The sequence below is a fragment of the Pygocentrus nattereri genome, chromosome 6 (genome assembly GCF_015220715.1).
Source record: "Pygocentrus nattereri isolate fPygNat1 chromosome 6, fPygNat1.pri, whole genome shotgun sequence".
NCBI lineage: Eukaryota > Metazoa > Chordata > Actinopteri > Characiformes > Serrasalmidae > Pygocentrus > Pygocentrus nattereri.
Window position 1 is genome coordinate 22,807,337 of NC_051216.1, and position 18,029 is coordinate 22,825,365.

At 38.0% G+C, this 18,029-nt stretch overlaps 1 protein-coding gene across 1 annotated transcript in view; it reads right to left on the reverse strand.

The window, feature by feature from the left end:
• The window catches only part of myo3b (myosin IIIB), a 75,712-nt gene that overhangs the window by 34,254 nt on the left and 23,429 nt on the right, over positions 1 to 18,029 (reverse strand). The window contains exons 15-22 of the mRNA XM_037539610.1: positions 15,546 to 15,625; positions 14,266 to 14,286; positions 10,931 to 11,008; positions 10,091 to 10,296; positions 6,871 to 6,982; positions 6,051 to 6,213; positions 5,215 to 5,295; positions 1,796 to 1,871 (exon numbers count right to left, since the gene is read on the reverse strand). Of these exons, the coding sequence (XP_037395507.1) occupies positions 1,796 to 1,871; positions 5,215 to 5,295; positions 6,051 to 6,213; positions 6,871 to 6,982; positions 10,091 to 10,296; positions 10,931 to 11,008; positions 14,266 to 14,286; positions 15,546 to 15,625 (817 nt within the window). The remainder of the gene's footprint in view (positions 1 to 1,795; positions 1,872 to 5,214; positions 5,296 to 6,050; positions 6,214 to 6,870; positions 6,983 to 10,090; positions 10,297 to 10,930; positions 11,009 to 14,265; positions 14,287 to 15,545; positions 15,626 to 18,029) is intronic.

An 18,029-nucleotide genomic window follows, 5' to 3' on the forward strand; every position in this document is an offset into this window, starting at 1 on the left:
TGTCAAAATTATTACACACCCACCTGATTGCAATTATTTAAGCTGACTGCAGTTATTTTCCACAGTTATTAGCTTTCACAATAATTTGAGAATAATGCGAAAAATGCACGGATATGAGAGAAAGCAGAAAATGTATTTCTTTAGACACATCATGAGTCTCACAACAGTCTGACTGGTGCTATAACACCTTGAGAGGGCAGCGAGCAAGTGATGTTGGTTTGAGCTTGAACTGTGTCTGTTGTCAGTTGGGAGCTACTAAGTGTTGACAATGAAATTGCTGATTCCAATTATTAACATAATAATTCAATAAAATATCAGATAAAATTTCATGACTGTGATAAGCCTAATAATGTCCTAATATCACATTAAATTGTACCACATTTGCAGTGTGCGGAAGCAAAACACAGTTGTATGCAAGAGTTTGGGCGCCCCAGCCAAATTACAGTTTAGTCCATTTTAAAGTAAAAATAAGTAGCATGTTCACTCTCTTCTATAGAGAAAATGCACATTTTAATGCATATTTGCTGTTTATTTGCAAAATTTAACAACTTGGGTAACAAATAAAACAAATAATGTGCAAAATGTATGGCACATTTTAAGCTTCATATAAAATTTTTCTAATGTGTTAAAAAATGAGCAAATAAATACAAATTATGCAATACATTTGCAGAAAAATGCCATATTTAAGTATGTCCTCTAAAAGGTATATGCTAACTTTAATTTCACTTACATGTAACTTGACCAGGGGTGCCAAAACTTTTGCATCTGTCAGTAACTGCCTAACAGTTGCCTAAGGTATAAAATGATACATTGTGTATGAATTTTTGAGTCATCAACAGTGCTGATTTAGTCCTAAAAACTCCCAGAATACTGTAGTTTCATATGGCCACCTCTAAATCACAAACAGATTATTCAAAGATAATTGGAATGATCAGCAGATTAGGATGGAGGATTTCTGAGCAGTGTTAAATGTGTTAAGTGTTAGTGTTAAATGTAATGTCTGAGAACACTGTAATGACAGGAGGAGAGGTTCAGTGGAGGTGGAGACCATTTGTTCAAACAATACACACACCCCCACACAGCTGCTTACTGTCTGTTCTTCTGTTAGCCACATAGTTTCTTAATGACTAGAATCAGTTCTTCAGTACACACACACACACACACACACACACACACACACACACACTTTTATACATCTGGCTCCACTACAGACTCTACTTTCTGTATTGTGGAGAGAGTTTAGTGTTACCGTGCTGGTAAGATATTTATTAGACTTACTAGAAGTAGGGGGAGAACGATGGGAAAAAAGATGAGGGTAGAGAGGTGGGAGTGAAGGACGGGAATAATGAAAAGAAGAGGGAGAACAGTGTCAGAAAGCTTTGCTTGTGATTAATATGCCAAGCTCTGTTCTCCTTGTCTGTGGTTGGTGTGAGTGAGAGGCATGTGAGTGTGGATGAATGTAAACAGTGCAGTGAGAGTAGCTCAGTAGGGAAGCACCACAGGCACGCAAACACTGACCTGCAGAAGGCTTTCATGTGTTTAACTACAGCCTAGCCAAACACACATACACACATACACTGACCTGAATGGAGCTTTCATGTCTTTAACTACAGCCTGGCCAAGAGAACACAACAGAGAACACACGCACATGCAGATATCTACAAAATCTCAGAGCGGCTCTAAGACCCCCACTGTGAGGAACAAACACATATACTTAAAGCAAGGACGAGCAAGGGAGTAACAAATACAGGCAGGCAGACATATATTACAGTCCAAGAGAAGCTATTGGACGTACCAGGCTGAGGATGGCGAAGATGAAGACGGCTGTCGGGCGTGGCGATAATCTTGACGGACTCTGTGCCCTCTGTACGCTGAAACACAGACATTTCAACACCATGAGCCATTCACTTACAGTCAGATATCACCTTTTAGGTCAAAGAGCACAATAAGCTTGAGGAAAAAAGCAAGAAACATACATTTAACAGAAAATTACACGAAATCCTTCAACACTAAATATAATGCCAAATCTATCTGTATTTAATTTGTGCATTCTCTACTTTTTTTTTACTTTTGCATCCTGCTGACACTTTAACTCTTCCATCCTTCAAGCATTAAAAATAGCAAGCTGCAGCTGTGTCCTCCCAACAAAAGTTGTTCCTAAAGGGGGCGCTGACATTATGTTCCCCTTCAAACATTTGCACAAGCAACTGCACAAACTCACCTCAGATGCCTTTCTAATTTCTTTCTCATGTGCATCTAAAATGGCTGAAGGCAATATTTCTGAGGAGATTACATATATGATAATTCACTTGCATAAGAAGGGAGAAGTGAAAATAAAAAAGTGAAAAAAGGAGTTTCCAAAACCGGGCTTTAAAAAAAAATAACTAAGGACTAATAACTAATAAGTAAATTTGTAAAATGGCTTTATTGGATTGTGAGAAGCAAAAAATGCAACCAAGTTAAGTAGAAAATATCTCTGCAGATTTCTTTGTGAAAGAAACTGCAGGGTTGGACACTTTAAATACTGAAAATTTTGAGATTAGTTGTTGAGGTTTCTGTGTAATTTCTGTTAAATATCTGATCCTGCACTTTTGTCTTGGCACAGAAAATTAATAACTTAATACTTATACTTAATGGCCATTGATAGGAAATTAAATACAAGAATGGTGGTCTCTGACTTTTGCACAGTACTGTATACAGAATGCAGTTTTAGATTTTATTTGCTGGATTTTTGACATAAAACATCTGCCTTTTAGATGTTCTTGTTCCATCCAGGCAAACCATCTGACTCTAACTTGGAAGATGTTTTTGACATAAAAAAATACACAAAGCACTTGTGAATAGTTGCAATAAAAAGTATGATCAAGTATCAGTGATTGCTTAGCAAGTAATTAGCGCTTTATGACTTACAAATTAACTGCACAAAATAACAACCCAAAACTGAATACACATGAAAGCAGAGCAGTTGGACTAAAAATGCAGAAACATTCATGAATTCCAGTTTAAATATGATTCACCAATTAAAGCTTCATTTTCTAATCAGTACACAAGTGAGAACAGCCCAGTGACCAGGAGTTACAGAGCCCAGAGAGAGAGAGAGAGAGAGAGAGAGAGAGAGAGAGAGAGAGAGAGAGCAGAGACAGAGAGACACAGAAAAAAGAAAAAATATAAAAAGAAATAGGAAGATGGAAAAACAAAAAGAGAGAAAAAAGATTGAGAAAGCAGAGACACAAAAAAAAGAGAAGTGGAGAGATAGAAAGACAAAGAAGGTCAACAAAAAAGAGATTAAGTGAGAAAGAGCAGAGACAGAAAAAGAGAAGTTGAGAGAAAGACAAAGAAAGTCAACAAAAAGAAAGAGATTAAGTGAGAAAGAACAGAGACAGAGAAACAGAAAGAGATAAACAGATAGACAAGAGGAAAGAAAGAGAAATTGAAAGAGAAAGCAAAAGGAGAGGAATAAAGAGAGAGAGAAAGAAAGAAAGAAAGAAAGAAAGAAAGAAAGAAAGAAAGAAAGAAAGAAAGAGAGGGAGGAAGAGACAGAGAGACAGAGCGAGGGAGGAAGAGACAGAGAGAGGGAGAGAGAGAATAAAGGAGTAAATGTTTGGGTTTGGTGGTTAATCTGAGATCTTCTATGCAAGTGATGTTGTCTCTCTGAATGTGAAAGGCCTGTGTTTATATTAAACCTGCTAATGCAGCTCAACTCAAAGAGCCGCATTCAACTATGTGAACGTGCTGGAGTGATATAGCAGGAGGTCCAAAGGCATAGACTTATCACAGAAATCTCCCAGCACCCCTAAGAAGACAAACACACACTCACACACACGCTCCCACACAGTGGGACCAGGGCTCAACTTGAGGGGATTCAAGAAGATGCAACAAAATGAAAAACAATTTTTTAAATTGCGATTGCCCTTTCAGTTCTCTTTGGATTAATGCTGTTATAGGAATGTTTAACAAAAACTGTGAAAAGTCTGTTTACACTTCACTCCAAATAAAGAAACAGTCATTCTAATCTCAGTACAGGTTACTGGACAAAAAAGTAAGTTTGGCTATGGTTTAAGACATGTTGCATAACAATATTTTCTTAAGATTTACAAACAAGTTAGATCAGACAAAGTGCATCAGGAATACAGTTCTGGCACTTTTTTTTATTCAATGTTTGCAAAAAAACATTGTAAAAATATATGTAAACTGTAAAAAAAAAAAAAAAAAAGCTTATGATACATGCAGTACTGAAGATGTCCAAAGCATGTCGTCACAGTAAGGTTAATACATTCTCAGGTTACCTCTCACTCTCAGACCCAGTGAGCTAAAGCACACTTTTCACACCCTGAAAGATCTGTTTATCTGGGCTGTTTACAAGCAGCTTTAATAGTGGACATATGTGGAGCTGAAAAAAAGTGACAGAGGAGAGAAAAGTGTAAAACAAAAAAAAAAAAGGAGAGAAAAAGGAGAGAGAGATGGGGTGGTAGCCCTTGTGCCAAAAAGGGGGCGAGCAGCACTTGAAGAGAGGGCAAGCAGAACAATGGCATCTCTCCTCCCTCTCCCACCCTCACACTCTCTCTCTCTCTCTCTCTCTCTCTCTCCTGCCTCCCCCTGGTACCCTGCTACCACCCTCTCCCTCCCTTCTTTGCTCCTCACGTCCTCAAAGGAGGAGGGGAGCAAGGGAGGGGGCGCCCGAGAAGGTTAATATGCCTGCTTTGATCTCTGCCAGGCCACAGTGAGTAAGAATTCATTTACATTTCAGATGAAAAGGTTGACAGTATAAAAAGGCATCTTGTTTCTGGTATGTGAGAGGGCTGTAATAGGCCGGGAATTTGAGAGAGGAAGTGGCAAGGAAACAGAAGGGGGATAAACCCCCACCTCCTCCACCGCTAACCCCCTCCTCCTCTCCTCCTCTCCTCTCTTCCACTGCCTGCACTGGGAAAGAGATGAAAGGAAAGAAAGGATCTCAATATGCACTGTTCTACTGAAACATGGGGACCAAATGCTGCGGCCCAAACTTTCAAACTTTTTTCTCCCTACGCATTATTAATTCATCAACTCCTCTTCATGGGCTTATTTGTCAAAAATAAAAACAGCATAGTTTGAAGAATCTCAAAGCAGAAGTGTAGAGGAAAGCAGATCATTCATCTGTAGCCTTTCTAGGAAAAAGAGGGTGAGCTGCTGTGAGCTTTCTGCTGGAGCAGTGCTCACTCAGAGTGAGGTCAGTACCTGACTGAATCCGCACTGCTGCCTTCTCCCGCTCCTGCTTGATTTGCTTTAGATTCTGACGAGCCACGTAACCTCTCCAGGCTGCAGAAAGACAGAGACAGAAAGAGAGAGAGAGAGAGAGAGAGAGAGAGAGAGAGAGAGAGAGAGAGAGAGAGAGAGAGAGAGAGAGAGAGAGAGAGAGAAAATATGAGAGAAGGGACAGGGGACAGAAAAGACAGAGAGATATGGAAGGAAAGAAAGAAAGAAAGAAAGAAAGAAAGAAAGAAAGAAAGAAAGAAAGAAAGAAAGAAAGAAAGAAAGAAAGAAAGAAAGAAAGAAAGATCTTTGTAATTCTTAATTTTTTATAATATTCATTCTAATGTTCCCCTAACAATTCCTTATCCTCTATTCTTAAAAATCCTTCAGGTAACACTATTTTGAGAGTCTGCTGTAGATGCTTTATTGATGTTCAGCTCATCTTTAATCAATATTCAAATAAATATCTATTAAACGTAACTTTAAGCTGAATTAACACACACTATTAAATCTCCCTCCAACCTTAACTTTCACCCTAAACCCAAAACTAAAACTAACCCTAACCCTGTTGATAACTCAGTTTTACCAGAACGTCATGTCAACAGTTTGAACAGCTGTAGATTATTTAAAGGACACTATGAAAATAAAGTGGTACAAACATTTGTTATTGACCAAATGAAAGAAAAACACGTCACTAAGAAGAACATGTAACTCTTCGCCTATAATTGAATGTGTGTTAAATTCTTCATAGCACTTTTCAGGACTTTTTATTAATTTGGGATAAATCCGTATCAGATCATGTCACTGTAGTTGTTTTGTACCTGACTGGATGATTATTGCTCCGTGGTTGCGTTTCCCTTTCTCTCTGCGGTATCTCCTTGCCCCCAGCCATCCTTTAGTGTAGGCCTGCAACACCACCACTCGAGCCATCACCTCTCTCAACAACAGATTCAGCTGCTCCACGTGGTAGTACTTCAGAAACACCTGTCTCACACACACACACACGCACAAACACACACACAAAGTACACATTCGTGTGCAAACAGACGGTACCTTCACTCACCTCACAGAAACACACAATGATTGCAATCAAGGGGTTTATAGGGGAATAGCACTCTTTGAACTTCTTATTTCATTTTTTTTTCAAAGCTGCAGATGCCAACCATCTGGTCAATTAGACTCATAGATAACAACCTCTCTCTGCTCAGGGATTTAGCTCTTCAGAGAGAGAGAGAGAGAGAGAGAGAGAGAGAGAGAGAGAGGGAGAGAGGGAGAGAGGGAGAGAGAGAGAGAGAGAGAGAGAGAGAGGGAGAGAGGGAGAGAGAGGGAGAGAGGGAGAGAGGGAGAGAGAGGGGGGGAGAGGGGGGGGAGAAAAAGAGAGAGAGAGAGAGAGAGGGAGAGAGGGAGAGAGGAAGATTGAGAGTGAGAGAGACAGAGGGATAGAGAGAGGGAGAGAGAGAGGTGAGATAAAATGAAAGACAGTAAGAATGAAAGACAGAGCGAGGGAATCAAAGAGTGGAGTTTGTTTTGTATGCAATGGATGGGGTGGGAAAAACAGTCCTGTGTGGTGTGAAACAGGTATTTCATCACTCTGCTGCCTGTCTAAAGGAGTGCAAGGTGTGCAGTGAATGATGACTGTACCTTGGTCTTGCCCAGAACCCAGTTGTTTAGTTTGGCTCTCTGAAGGATAGCCACTGTATTTTCCATACTGCTCTCTGGCATCTGATGAGCACGGAAAGCCAGATAATAGTACCTGAGGAGAGCATTAAAAACGTTTAAACAGATGTCCTAATGATGTTTACTTTTGGGGGAGAGGTGTGAACATATTAGGAGTGAATATATTGAAATTATTATTAATGTATTTCAGTTTCATGCTGTCTTTGTTATAAAAAGGACTTTAAGCTTCAATGACTTTAATGACAGCAACAGTAACCAGAAAGAAACTTAGCAACAGGAATAAAAGTCATCAAGCAACAAACAGAGCACTTTGGTTAGCTTTTGTAATTAAAGAGGACTCCCACTGATGTCTCCAGCATTCTGCATATTTAAATCAGTAAGATATAAACAGTCATTCAGAGTGGTTTGAGGTGAAAAGCTGCAGTCTAGAAAAACCTACTAGTTAGAATAGTTCACAGAGGAGATAATAGGAGTGAGACACCTGAAGTGTTTAAACACTTGTGCTACCACACAAAGCTAGTGTACGAAATTGTTACAAATACAACGCCTGATACATAATATTATTACATAATATTACATACTTTTATAATATATTAATGGTAAAGACATACATGCAGCATATTGCAAGGCAGAGTAGTACCCAGAGAAAATGGATCTTTCAGATGTATCATAATTTTACTATTACCAGCATTACATAAAAAAACTCCTCCGTGTGTAGGTTCACTGGGGATTTTGGATAGTAAAACACGTCTGTATTATAAACATCGCAATCACAAGTTGGTAAACATCTCTGCAACGCACCATTCCACTTCAAACCTTGATGAATGACTTATGATCTCAATTATTTAATTATGCAGAAATTTTGAGAAAGCTGAATTTTCCTTTAACTAATGAAACACTTGAAAAAACAAGAGGATAAAAAAGCCGATGTAATGTGATCACTTTGCACTAATGCCGTCTTGTCTTGTAACACAATGAGCAGATGACATAACTTCATAAAAAGGGAAGTGATTAGAGTAGCCAATTGTCTTTGAAAAATATGCTCTGAATATATTTTAGTGATAATGCTGTTAAGAAAATGAAATTGTAATTACAAATAATACAATAACTCAAAAATTGAGTCTGACAGACCTCACATCAGACTGGTATTTTTGCTGTAGTAGTGTCACAGCAGCAAGCAGCAAGCCAAACTGTTCTTTGCAGTTTCACAGCTGTTTTCTGACTGTTCTATTATGGTTTTACCTTTGTGTTGTGAACTATAATGTTTTGGGGCCAGTGACTGAATGCCCTGCCGTAGTCAGAGCCTATGCTGAGAATGTTTAACTTCAGTTCATTGGAAATAAAATATTGTGCATAGGAAAATGCAGTAAAAATGTTCTAACTATATAAAAGACATACAATAAAACAAGAACATGTTCTGCACCCTTTGTTTAGTTATATGTGGGACAAATAACTTTCTGTTTCAGGCAAACTGAGTGTAGATTTCAGCTGCAAATCACAGAAGTTATCAGTTGTGAGTAGTCTTAGTAGGTGCCTTCACTCATAAACATTGGCCCTCTTTCTTGGCTGTGCCAGGTGCCCCACACTCATTCTTTTAGAAACACCACCAGCAGCAGAAGCAGGACCTAAGGGTCTTTGTTTAGAAACATCAAGGCTCATGAAGGGCCCAGTTGATCCTGGGTGTTCACTCGCATTGCGGAGGAAGATAACAACTATTGTGTTTCCAGGAGGAAAAGTCTCTTTGATTCACCACTACCCACTGCCTTTCATATTAATTCTTGTTGATACCTGTTATCTCTTTGATGATGAATACAAAGAGGACTCCTCCATGGCTTCCCAGAGAGAAGGCTTTGATAAGGTCATACACATTTAAACCAGTTTGTAGCAGCGGAGTATATCCGGGCTGTTCATCCACAGCCGTGGTTGAGGTATTACCAAACTAACTAAATACAGACTCAGTGGTCACAAAGCACGGAGGTGCCATGACAGCCAGAGAAATTAGATAATGAGGACAGTTCTCAGATCTAAAAGATGACAAGAAAAAGTATCAAGAGCGCCTGGAGTTTGTTGTGTCCCTTTTGGAGGAGACTGAATCTGTGTGAGATGCTTATGTAAAAGAGATGACCTACATGTCAATTTTCTCTTTGCGCTGAAAGATGAAGACGGGGGAGGGAAGAGAAAGACAGAGAGAGAGGAAAAAAGAGAAAGAAAGAAAAAAGAACGAGAGAGAAACCTCCAAAAAGTCCATTTTTTCCTCTTTCACAAAAAAAAAAAAAAAAACTGGTCCACCCAATCAAAGTAGCCCTACACTGTTAATTAAAGGAACAGAATCTATTTTCACCATGTTTCTATTCTCAGGAGGTTAACATTCAATTACCAATGAAATAATCTGCTTTCATTACTAAAACTCGGTTAAATCAACCTACAACGTAGCCTCTCTAGCCTTCACAAAAGACCAAACCAAGTGAAAAGGACCTTTCAATCTTTCAGTAATGAAAAACAATTACACTATTTGTACAGTCTTTAAGCATCTCTCAGGACTAGAAGAGCTAATGGCCTGGGGGTCTCAGTGGCTGTCACAAGTTCTGACTAATTACATTTCAGTTTATATTCCACCAATCTAGTTTTGGAGCTTTCTAGGAGTAGGGTCTTTTTCAAGGCATAACTGATTAAATGCAGAGTTCTTGGACAGAGTCTGCTTTCAGTATTAAACAGTGCATTTTGGAAGATCCATTGTGCCAATTTCTGTCTAAACAAAAATACCTTCAAAAGTTGTTTCAAATTTGCATATTTGCATTTGTATTTCTGTTTGCATGTATTTGTAAAGGAAGATGTTATGTAGTGGGGTAAAGCTGCATCTGTTCTTTGTCTAGTTCCCCACGGCTGTCAGAAATAGAACTTAGGAAAAGGCTAATAAATTACTGGATGCTCTTATTTACATCCTGCTATGAATCTTTTCCACTGTGCCTCTGTCCTCATTCACTAACTATGCTCCTCTGAATCTTGTCATCTTTCTCTCAGGGAGTAGTGCTTTCCTGTTAATAACTACACATTAGTAAATCTGTCCCACTTATTCTCCCTAATTAACAAGCCGTGTTTTGTGTGATGTGGCTTGTTCTACAAGTGCTCCTGAGTGACAGCAACAGTGGTTCTGTGTTTCTTCACTCAAGTGCTGCTCTCCTACCTGTTAACAAACTCGCTGAAGGTGATGCGATGGGAGTAGCCCTGCCGTCGGATGTTGACTGTCTCCAGGATGCCTGTGTATCGGAGCTGTACCAGTACACGATCTTTAGAAAAACGTAGGGCCTGCCGGTCATCATTGGGTTTAATGCAGCGCACAAAGTGAGGAGTGCCCACTACCATCTTAGACAGCAGATCCATCAGAGAATACTGGCACAAACACAGAGACAGAGCACGCACTTCAGAAAAGACTCGCATCAGTCAGCTAGAGAGGCTAGGGATGGTACAGACAGTTAACATCTTGAACCTTAGGCTTATTATTTACAAATTATACAGTAAGTAATTAGATTATTTTAAAAATTGAAAATATTAAGATCATTCAGTGCATTCTATGAATTACTTGAAAACTAATCTACTCTTTAAAGCACATGTGAAGCTCCAACCTGATTTAGCTCATCAGCTAATTAGCAAGGCATACTTCTTTGCAGTGCTTTGGCCCAGAAGGCCCCCAGTTTGACATGTCTGCTTTAGAGTGATGACATTAATAATAAGTAGTTTCAATTGATTTTTTTTAAAGAAAAAAAAATCTCAATAATGGTTCCTGTGACCATTAAAGAAATCATAGTCATTAAGTTTCTCTACAATTTACCATTGCATATCAAACCGCTCTAAATGACTTTATTTATATGAACCACTGAATTATACAGATGTTGTGAAACATCAGTGGTATTACCCCTCAAAGTACTTTCTTCTTAAATATCTTAAGGCATTTAGCAGTTCAGTGTATCTATAGTCTTGAAGTTACATGAAACACCAAATGGAGTTTGAAACCCTGGATACTCACACGGAAGTAGGAGGCTACAGTCTGTCTTCTCATGTTGGTTGTCTCCTCTGGGTGTCTCATCATCTCCATAGTGTCAACCTAAAACAATTACAACACACTTTAGTGTTAGTCCACCTTACTAACACACACACACACACACATACACATACATACATACATACATATATATATATATATATATATATATATATATATATATATATATATATATATTAGTGTGTATATATATACATATATATATATATATGCACCAAGTATTCAGACTCTTTTCTATTTGTTATTTAATATACTTAGTATATATACTCAGTGCATATATCCACCTCAGTTTTTTTACTTTTTACTTATAAATATGAACAAGATGAAAGTATTCACCAGCATAAGCAAACATATGCTTAAAAACAAAACCAACATTTTACCAAAATTGGTAGGTTACAAAAATATAAATGTCACAACATGTTCTCAGACTAATGATAAAGAAGATAAGAGAGAAGCCAGCAGCCACTAGAAAAGCATAGCAAAATGACCTGAAAGCAGCAGGAACAGTTACACAGTGAACAATAAGCAAGAACCACAATCACCCCATTCCTACTCCCCACACAAACTGCTACTGCTAAAAAGAAGCATTCACATTTACACACGAGCATTTAGTCAAATCAGAACTATTTTGAAGCAATAACTCTTTGGCAATAATTCAGCTTGTCACTTTTAGAGAAAGAAGAGAGTTGGGAACCAGCACAGGTTCCTTGATATGGGGCTGCTTCTTTGAAAACAGAACCTGAACTTCAGTTTCATTGGCCAAGAAACTGAATTTGGGGAGATGGATTTTTTTTAAAGACAATGACTGCAAACATACAGCCAAAGAATGAAGAATTTTGATATTGCGAGTTTATATGAAGGACTCGTGAACCTTCGTTTTGCCAAGAAGAATAGGCTAAAACTGACCCACAGTGCCACAAAAAGCTAATTACTTCTACTATAGACATCTCAAACCTATAACTGCCAGTAATGGCTTTGCAATGTAATCAAATTATTGATTTGTTTTTCTCTCTCGATTGTGTTTTATTGTTGTTTTTTCTTAATTATCATGTTTCTGCTTATGAATACATAGGTTTGTGCATATTTATAAATAGTATTTCAAAAGACATTATGCCTGTATAAGCTAGAAGTGGATATATGCACTGGAGGTTTATTAAAGACCCAGGGAACCTAAACCTGTGGGGTTTTTTTTTCTACTCAGGTTAACTCTGTTTTTGTAGGCAAACAGCGAATGTGCTAAGTATACCTTTTAAATAATGCTCCAATGACCAATAAATGATGGCTGATATATTTCACCATATTTCTCTCCTCTAGATGTAAACTGGGCAATCTTAATCTTGGGCAACACTTCCGTAAGCATTCAATTTAACAATCACAAGGCTGAGATCATGGAGTTTGCATGTTCTCCCCGTGTCTGTGTGGGTTTCCTCCGGGTTCTCCGGTTTCCTCCCACAGTCCAAAGACATGCAGTCAGGCCGATTGGACATGCTAAATTGTCCCTAGTTGTGAGTGACTGTCTGTGTCTGTCTGTCTGCCCTGCGATGGACTGGCAACCTGTCCAGGGTGTTTCCTGCCTTTCGCCCGAAGACTGCTGGGATAGGCTCCAGCACCCCCCGTGACCCTGACGGAGGAGCGGCTTAGAAAATGGATGGATGGATGGAAGGCTGAGATCTCTTGCCTCGTCCACACAAAAACAGTTTTAAATTCAGAGGAACTTAGCAAGCTAAAGCTACCCTAGCATAACCAATAGCTAGCAAGTTTGACTGCTTGTCTGTAGCTTTCTGTCACCTGGTCATGTTTATCCATTCATGGACATTGCTTGTTTGTTTATTCTGTCATTCACGTGTAGCTTCATCCATCCATTTGTTCATCTGTCTGCTATTTTTTTTTTTTAGACAGAGAGCTGTCAATAAAATTGCTCATTAGCCATGACCAAATAGTTCTCGGATAGGCCTGCTCAATGATTTTAAGCTGTGTTTTATCATATTTATTTCTTATCCAACTTTGCTAGATGTTTATTATAACATTGAAGTTTAGTACTGTACAAACATTTTTTATATTTTACTCTGTGTTTCTGGGACTTCAAGTAATGGAAGTGTCTGAATACCTTTCCTGAATACATTTCCTTTCACTACAACATGCAGTCTAAATATGTAAACTAGTCTCTCAGACTGTGTTGACTTGCTGAAAGACCCCATTTATCCACAATAAAAGAGCACTTGCACAAATGCTACTGCACAGATGGAAAAATGCTAATTGACTGAAATAGATGCTATTATTTGCATGCATTCAAACCCACTCAACTCCAATATCAGAAGTGCAATTCCATGTACTGTATAAGGATGTGTTTAACACATGGCTAAATCTTTTGCCCCTTAGGAATTGTAAATGCACTATAACTGGATGATACTTCCCATTAAAACAGGATTATGATAATGGTTGATTTCATTGTCTGTGCCTTGCAAGAAAATAAACACTTAAATCAACATCGTGCAGAATTGGTACAAGTGTTATAAGGTGGCATTAATACTTCAGGGTCCTTTCAGTAATGAACCTCGTCACCGCAAATGAACTGCTGCTTTTCAACACTGTTTTAACAAGGACACAATGTGATCTACTTAATAGCCATCTTCTCTCCTGGACTCATCAAATTTAACGACCTGATAAATATTTTATTGCGAGTCTATACAGCAAAGTGCATATCTTAATACCTCATTTCTTCTGAGTATGGGGAGAAAGGTATGCCCAGAATTTTTTCACTGGCCCTACATTCTGTAATTGGGGGTTCTGACAGCTGGCCATGTCCAATGTGTCTCAAAGAGAAACTTCGGAGATAGTCTTATTTCTGTTTGAAGGTTTTAACAAGACCTCGCTATCTACATCTTTCCCTCTTCTGGCCTTGCAAGTAACTTTCTCTGAAGCTTCTTATTTTTTACTGTAGCTGTTTTTAAAGTTCGACAACAAAATTAAACAAGTTCTAATAAATGATGGTGACAGTGCAACATGATCAGATAAGAAAAAATAAGAACCAAAGAACCAAACCTGAGGAAGGCAAAATAAATGGCAAGAATTTAAGAACCATCATAAAAACATATACTAAATTAATGTGTTGACCCAACTCTACTCAACTGGCTAAAATCTCTATCACAAGATATCTCTATTACAATAGCTCAGTCTAACAGTAGACTACAGACAAACAACCTAAACAGGCTTGAATCTACAATAAAAAAGAACCTGACACATTTAGCAGAAAGTGATCTGTAGGATTCAGGGAGCGCTGAATGGTTACATGTTCTTACCTTTAGCAGGTATTTAAGAGACTGAAAGTAGAGAGAGTCATTTTGAAATACAGAGGTAGAGAGAACAGAGAGAGGTCAGCAGATACAAGCTGCATTCCGATACAGAGCTGAAATAACAAAGGCTGTACATGGTGATGTTTAGCATTAGAAATACAGCAACCTGAGCTGAGAAAAGAACGAATTACAGACTGTTACTGAATCAGAAGGAGGAGTTACACTTTATTTTGAAGGCCATTGTAGATACTTTGCACATGCACTGAATAAAACATGCGTTCAATTTAATTAATTGAAATATGTCCATAATTTCCACATAAATAAAACATATTACATTAACATAATTACTACAAATATTCAGCAAACTCACAAAAGTGTGTTGATGCAATAGATTTTATTTTTACTATGGCCATGATACCTGCTTTAATCAAGTAAATTCAATGTACCACTTTTTTAGTGTGCTATTTCTCTTTATTTTAACAAACCTAAAACTAACACTTTAATCTCAATCTTAGCCTCAACCAAAAGCTAAACTAAATTTGTTTATTGATGTCCAATTACAGCATTTGTTTATTTTTATGTAATAAAAATGATAATTATTGAAATATAAACTCTATAGGAGAAACACTTATGGAATTTCATTGTGCCTTAGTATAAAGAAAAATATGACGGAGAAGCGGCTTAGAAAATGGGCTATTCTGTTTTCCATCCTCTCTTTATCCTGTATAATAAATATCCTGTTTCTGTTAATGTGCCTTTAAGACTGATGCAAGATAAATGAGCTCTGTTCAGACTGGCTGCCCTGTATTGTGTCTCATTCAAAAAAAAATGAGACTCCATAAAACTTCAATATGAATGAGCAGGGTTAAACTATTGTAGGCTGAATAGGTAGACAGATGTAAATAAACGGATTCTCACTACTCATAAACAATGAAATGGTCTGTTTGTTGCAGCTTTGACTGGGGAGTGAACTGTATGTCTTGTCATAAAGAGCAAGTGAAACCTGGTTTTCTGTAAAATGGGCCCTTTAAGCCCGACCTTAATGCTTTTGATACTAAAAAATAAACTAGACAGTTTGCTAACAATTTGATAATTTACATCCATTATAAATAAAGTGTGACAAATTTAGGGAAAAACAAAAGTGATTAAGTTACTTGCAGTGCAAGGAAAGAATTAGAGGATATGGATTGGTATCACTACAGAAACAAAAGGTTTGTAAAAGTGGCCAGTAATGCAAATGTCAATTTGCAAGATGTATGTAGCTGATTGCCGAGTTGAGGACATACCTTGCTGCGCCCAGTACTAAGCTGGGGTGGTAGAGATCGGGAAGCTGCAGTGACTCTGGCTCTGGAGGTGGCCAGATTACCTGGCAAACAAAATGTACACAATTTATTATTAGCTTATCTTAAAGCATCACTTATAAAGTAGAATTTTTAGATGTGAAGCACCTCATGGGCCTGACATAGACCTGTAACTCATTCACTTACTCTCATTTAGCAGGCTGAAGCTATTAGCACTCAAATATTTTTTAGAGTACCCTAAGCAGTGATTCACAACAGTGTCCTTATTAATAAACAGCTATTTGAAATCTTGTAACTACACTGTTTTTTTTTTAATACACTTTTAGTGTATTTTTTAGTCTTTATACTGAGTGAATGTTTCATGATGAATTGGCCAAGATAAAAGGTCCAAATTGATGTGAAATAGAACGTCATATGAACATACATTAAATTTAAGAACACCCTTTTCTTCTCTTATAAAGTTATCGTTTCGAATATGTTATGACAGTGACAATAAACAACAAATACTGTTAAGGCCCAGGTTATGTTTTTAATGTCAACCAGTATAAAACAGTAGTGACCTATACCAGAACAAATAAATAAATATGCTGACTGTGCTGACATTTTGACCTCCTAAAGCATCTTCCTCTCTCACACACCAGAGACTTCTGATATCCCCCGCCACACACACACACACACACAAGACACTGTTCAATGGAAGATGGAGTCCCACTGTAGCATATGCAGTGCAGTCTGAGCGTTTCAAAAGTTTCTGCACAAGATGTCCAAATGTTTTCTCTGGCTGTGTCTTCAGAGGCTAAACTCTGATTAATGGCACTGAAAGCAGCCTTTGAAGCAGGATTGGTGACATCAAAGTGCTAATCCATGGGTGGCAGGAGTTTTATAATGAGTGGGAAGCATTTTAACACATTTCAAAGGCTCCGCTGCATGAATAAACAATGGCAGCACAGATGTGCCACACACCTTTAGAAAAATACCCACCACAGAAATGGAAAGCAGCACTAAACCCAAGCCACAGCATGTGTGTATATGTGTGTGTACAGTGTAGAGGAATCTGGGGCAGTGAAACTTGTGCACTTCCTCTGGTTCAGTCTTGGCAGATGTCAGTTTATGAAGGGTCACAGATTTAGAAGCACCAAAAACAAGAAGATGGCAAATGATCAGCACAGACAAATGTTTAGCTCTTCTGTCTTTAATGATATGTAGCTTTCTCTGCTTCTCCTTAGTGAGATCTTACTGTACCATTTGCTTCTCTCTTTCTCTGTCTCTCTTTCTAAATTATACAAACTGCTATTTGCATCTCTTGATGTGTATGACCACCAGAAGCATACTTGATACCTGTCCTTCATTTATGTCTATACAGTATTCCCTATATTGCTCCTTTTCTCTGGGACTTTCTGGAGAACTGTACTGAAAACAGCATCTGATACAAAGTCCAGGGCCACTACTCTTAATACAAGGAGTAATAATAATACATGACCATGCTGCCATGCAAGTAAGTAAACAGTTTAATAGAAAGAAAAAAGCTTATTAGCTAATTAAAGCCTTTGAGAAACTTCACAGGTTTGCATGCTTGAAATAACTATTCAATCATAACATCTCTGAACACTGTTGATATTTTAAAGTTTAGGTGTATAACCAGTCTCTGCTTTGCAGAGGATTCTCCAGCCGTAGAGGCCAACTATATTGTATTAATTTCTATTTTCTCCACTCTAACAATATTGAATCATAATGTGACCTACTATTATGAGCTGAATCAGTTGTGTAAGAGGAGGGAACATATGAAACATGATGCTAGCACAGAGGCAACATAAAATTCCATTCATTCTCAAATCAAGATTGATGCTGGCATCGGGTTTCGTGACATCTGAACATGTTCCAGAATTAAATCTGCTTTTGTAATCCTCAGAATCTGGTGGTGTGTGGAACGTTTTACTTGTAGTGAAGGAGATGTGTTTGCAAGCTTCATGTTTAACTAATGCCAAAAGACCAAATCAGAGAAACGATTATATACCCAAACAGCAAAACAGGGAAGGAAGATGTACTGCATATTCAGTGCCCCTTAGAACAAGGTGTGCATGGCAAAAGAGGAGAGAGGCCCTGAGAAATTACTTGAATATATTTGTTATTATAACTAAAACAAGCAATTTACACATTTTAAAATGAGCCACTTGACACAATTTAAAAGAAACTAATAACTGATGGGACCTTTAAGATCAGACAATGTGAGGTGAATGATCTTCACTGATCTTGCTGAACAAGTTTTGCATTGTCCACAGCAGGAATGATTGAGCCTAATTTGCACTGGATTAATTCATTGATATCAGATCTAACTATAGCTCAGGAATCCTGCAGTGTTGGCCAATAGGTTTAGTGGCAAAAACCAATGGTATGTGTGTCACATCTCTCTCTTCTCTTGCTCAAAACACTGTTTCAAAACTCATAACAGCAGAAGAACCATCCCAGCAT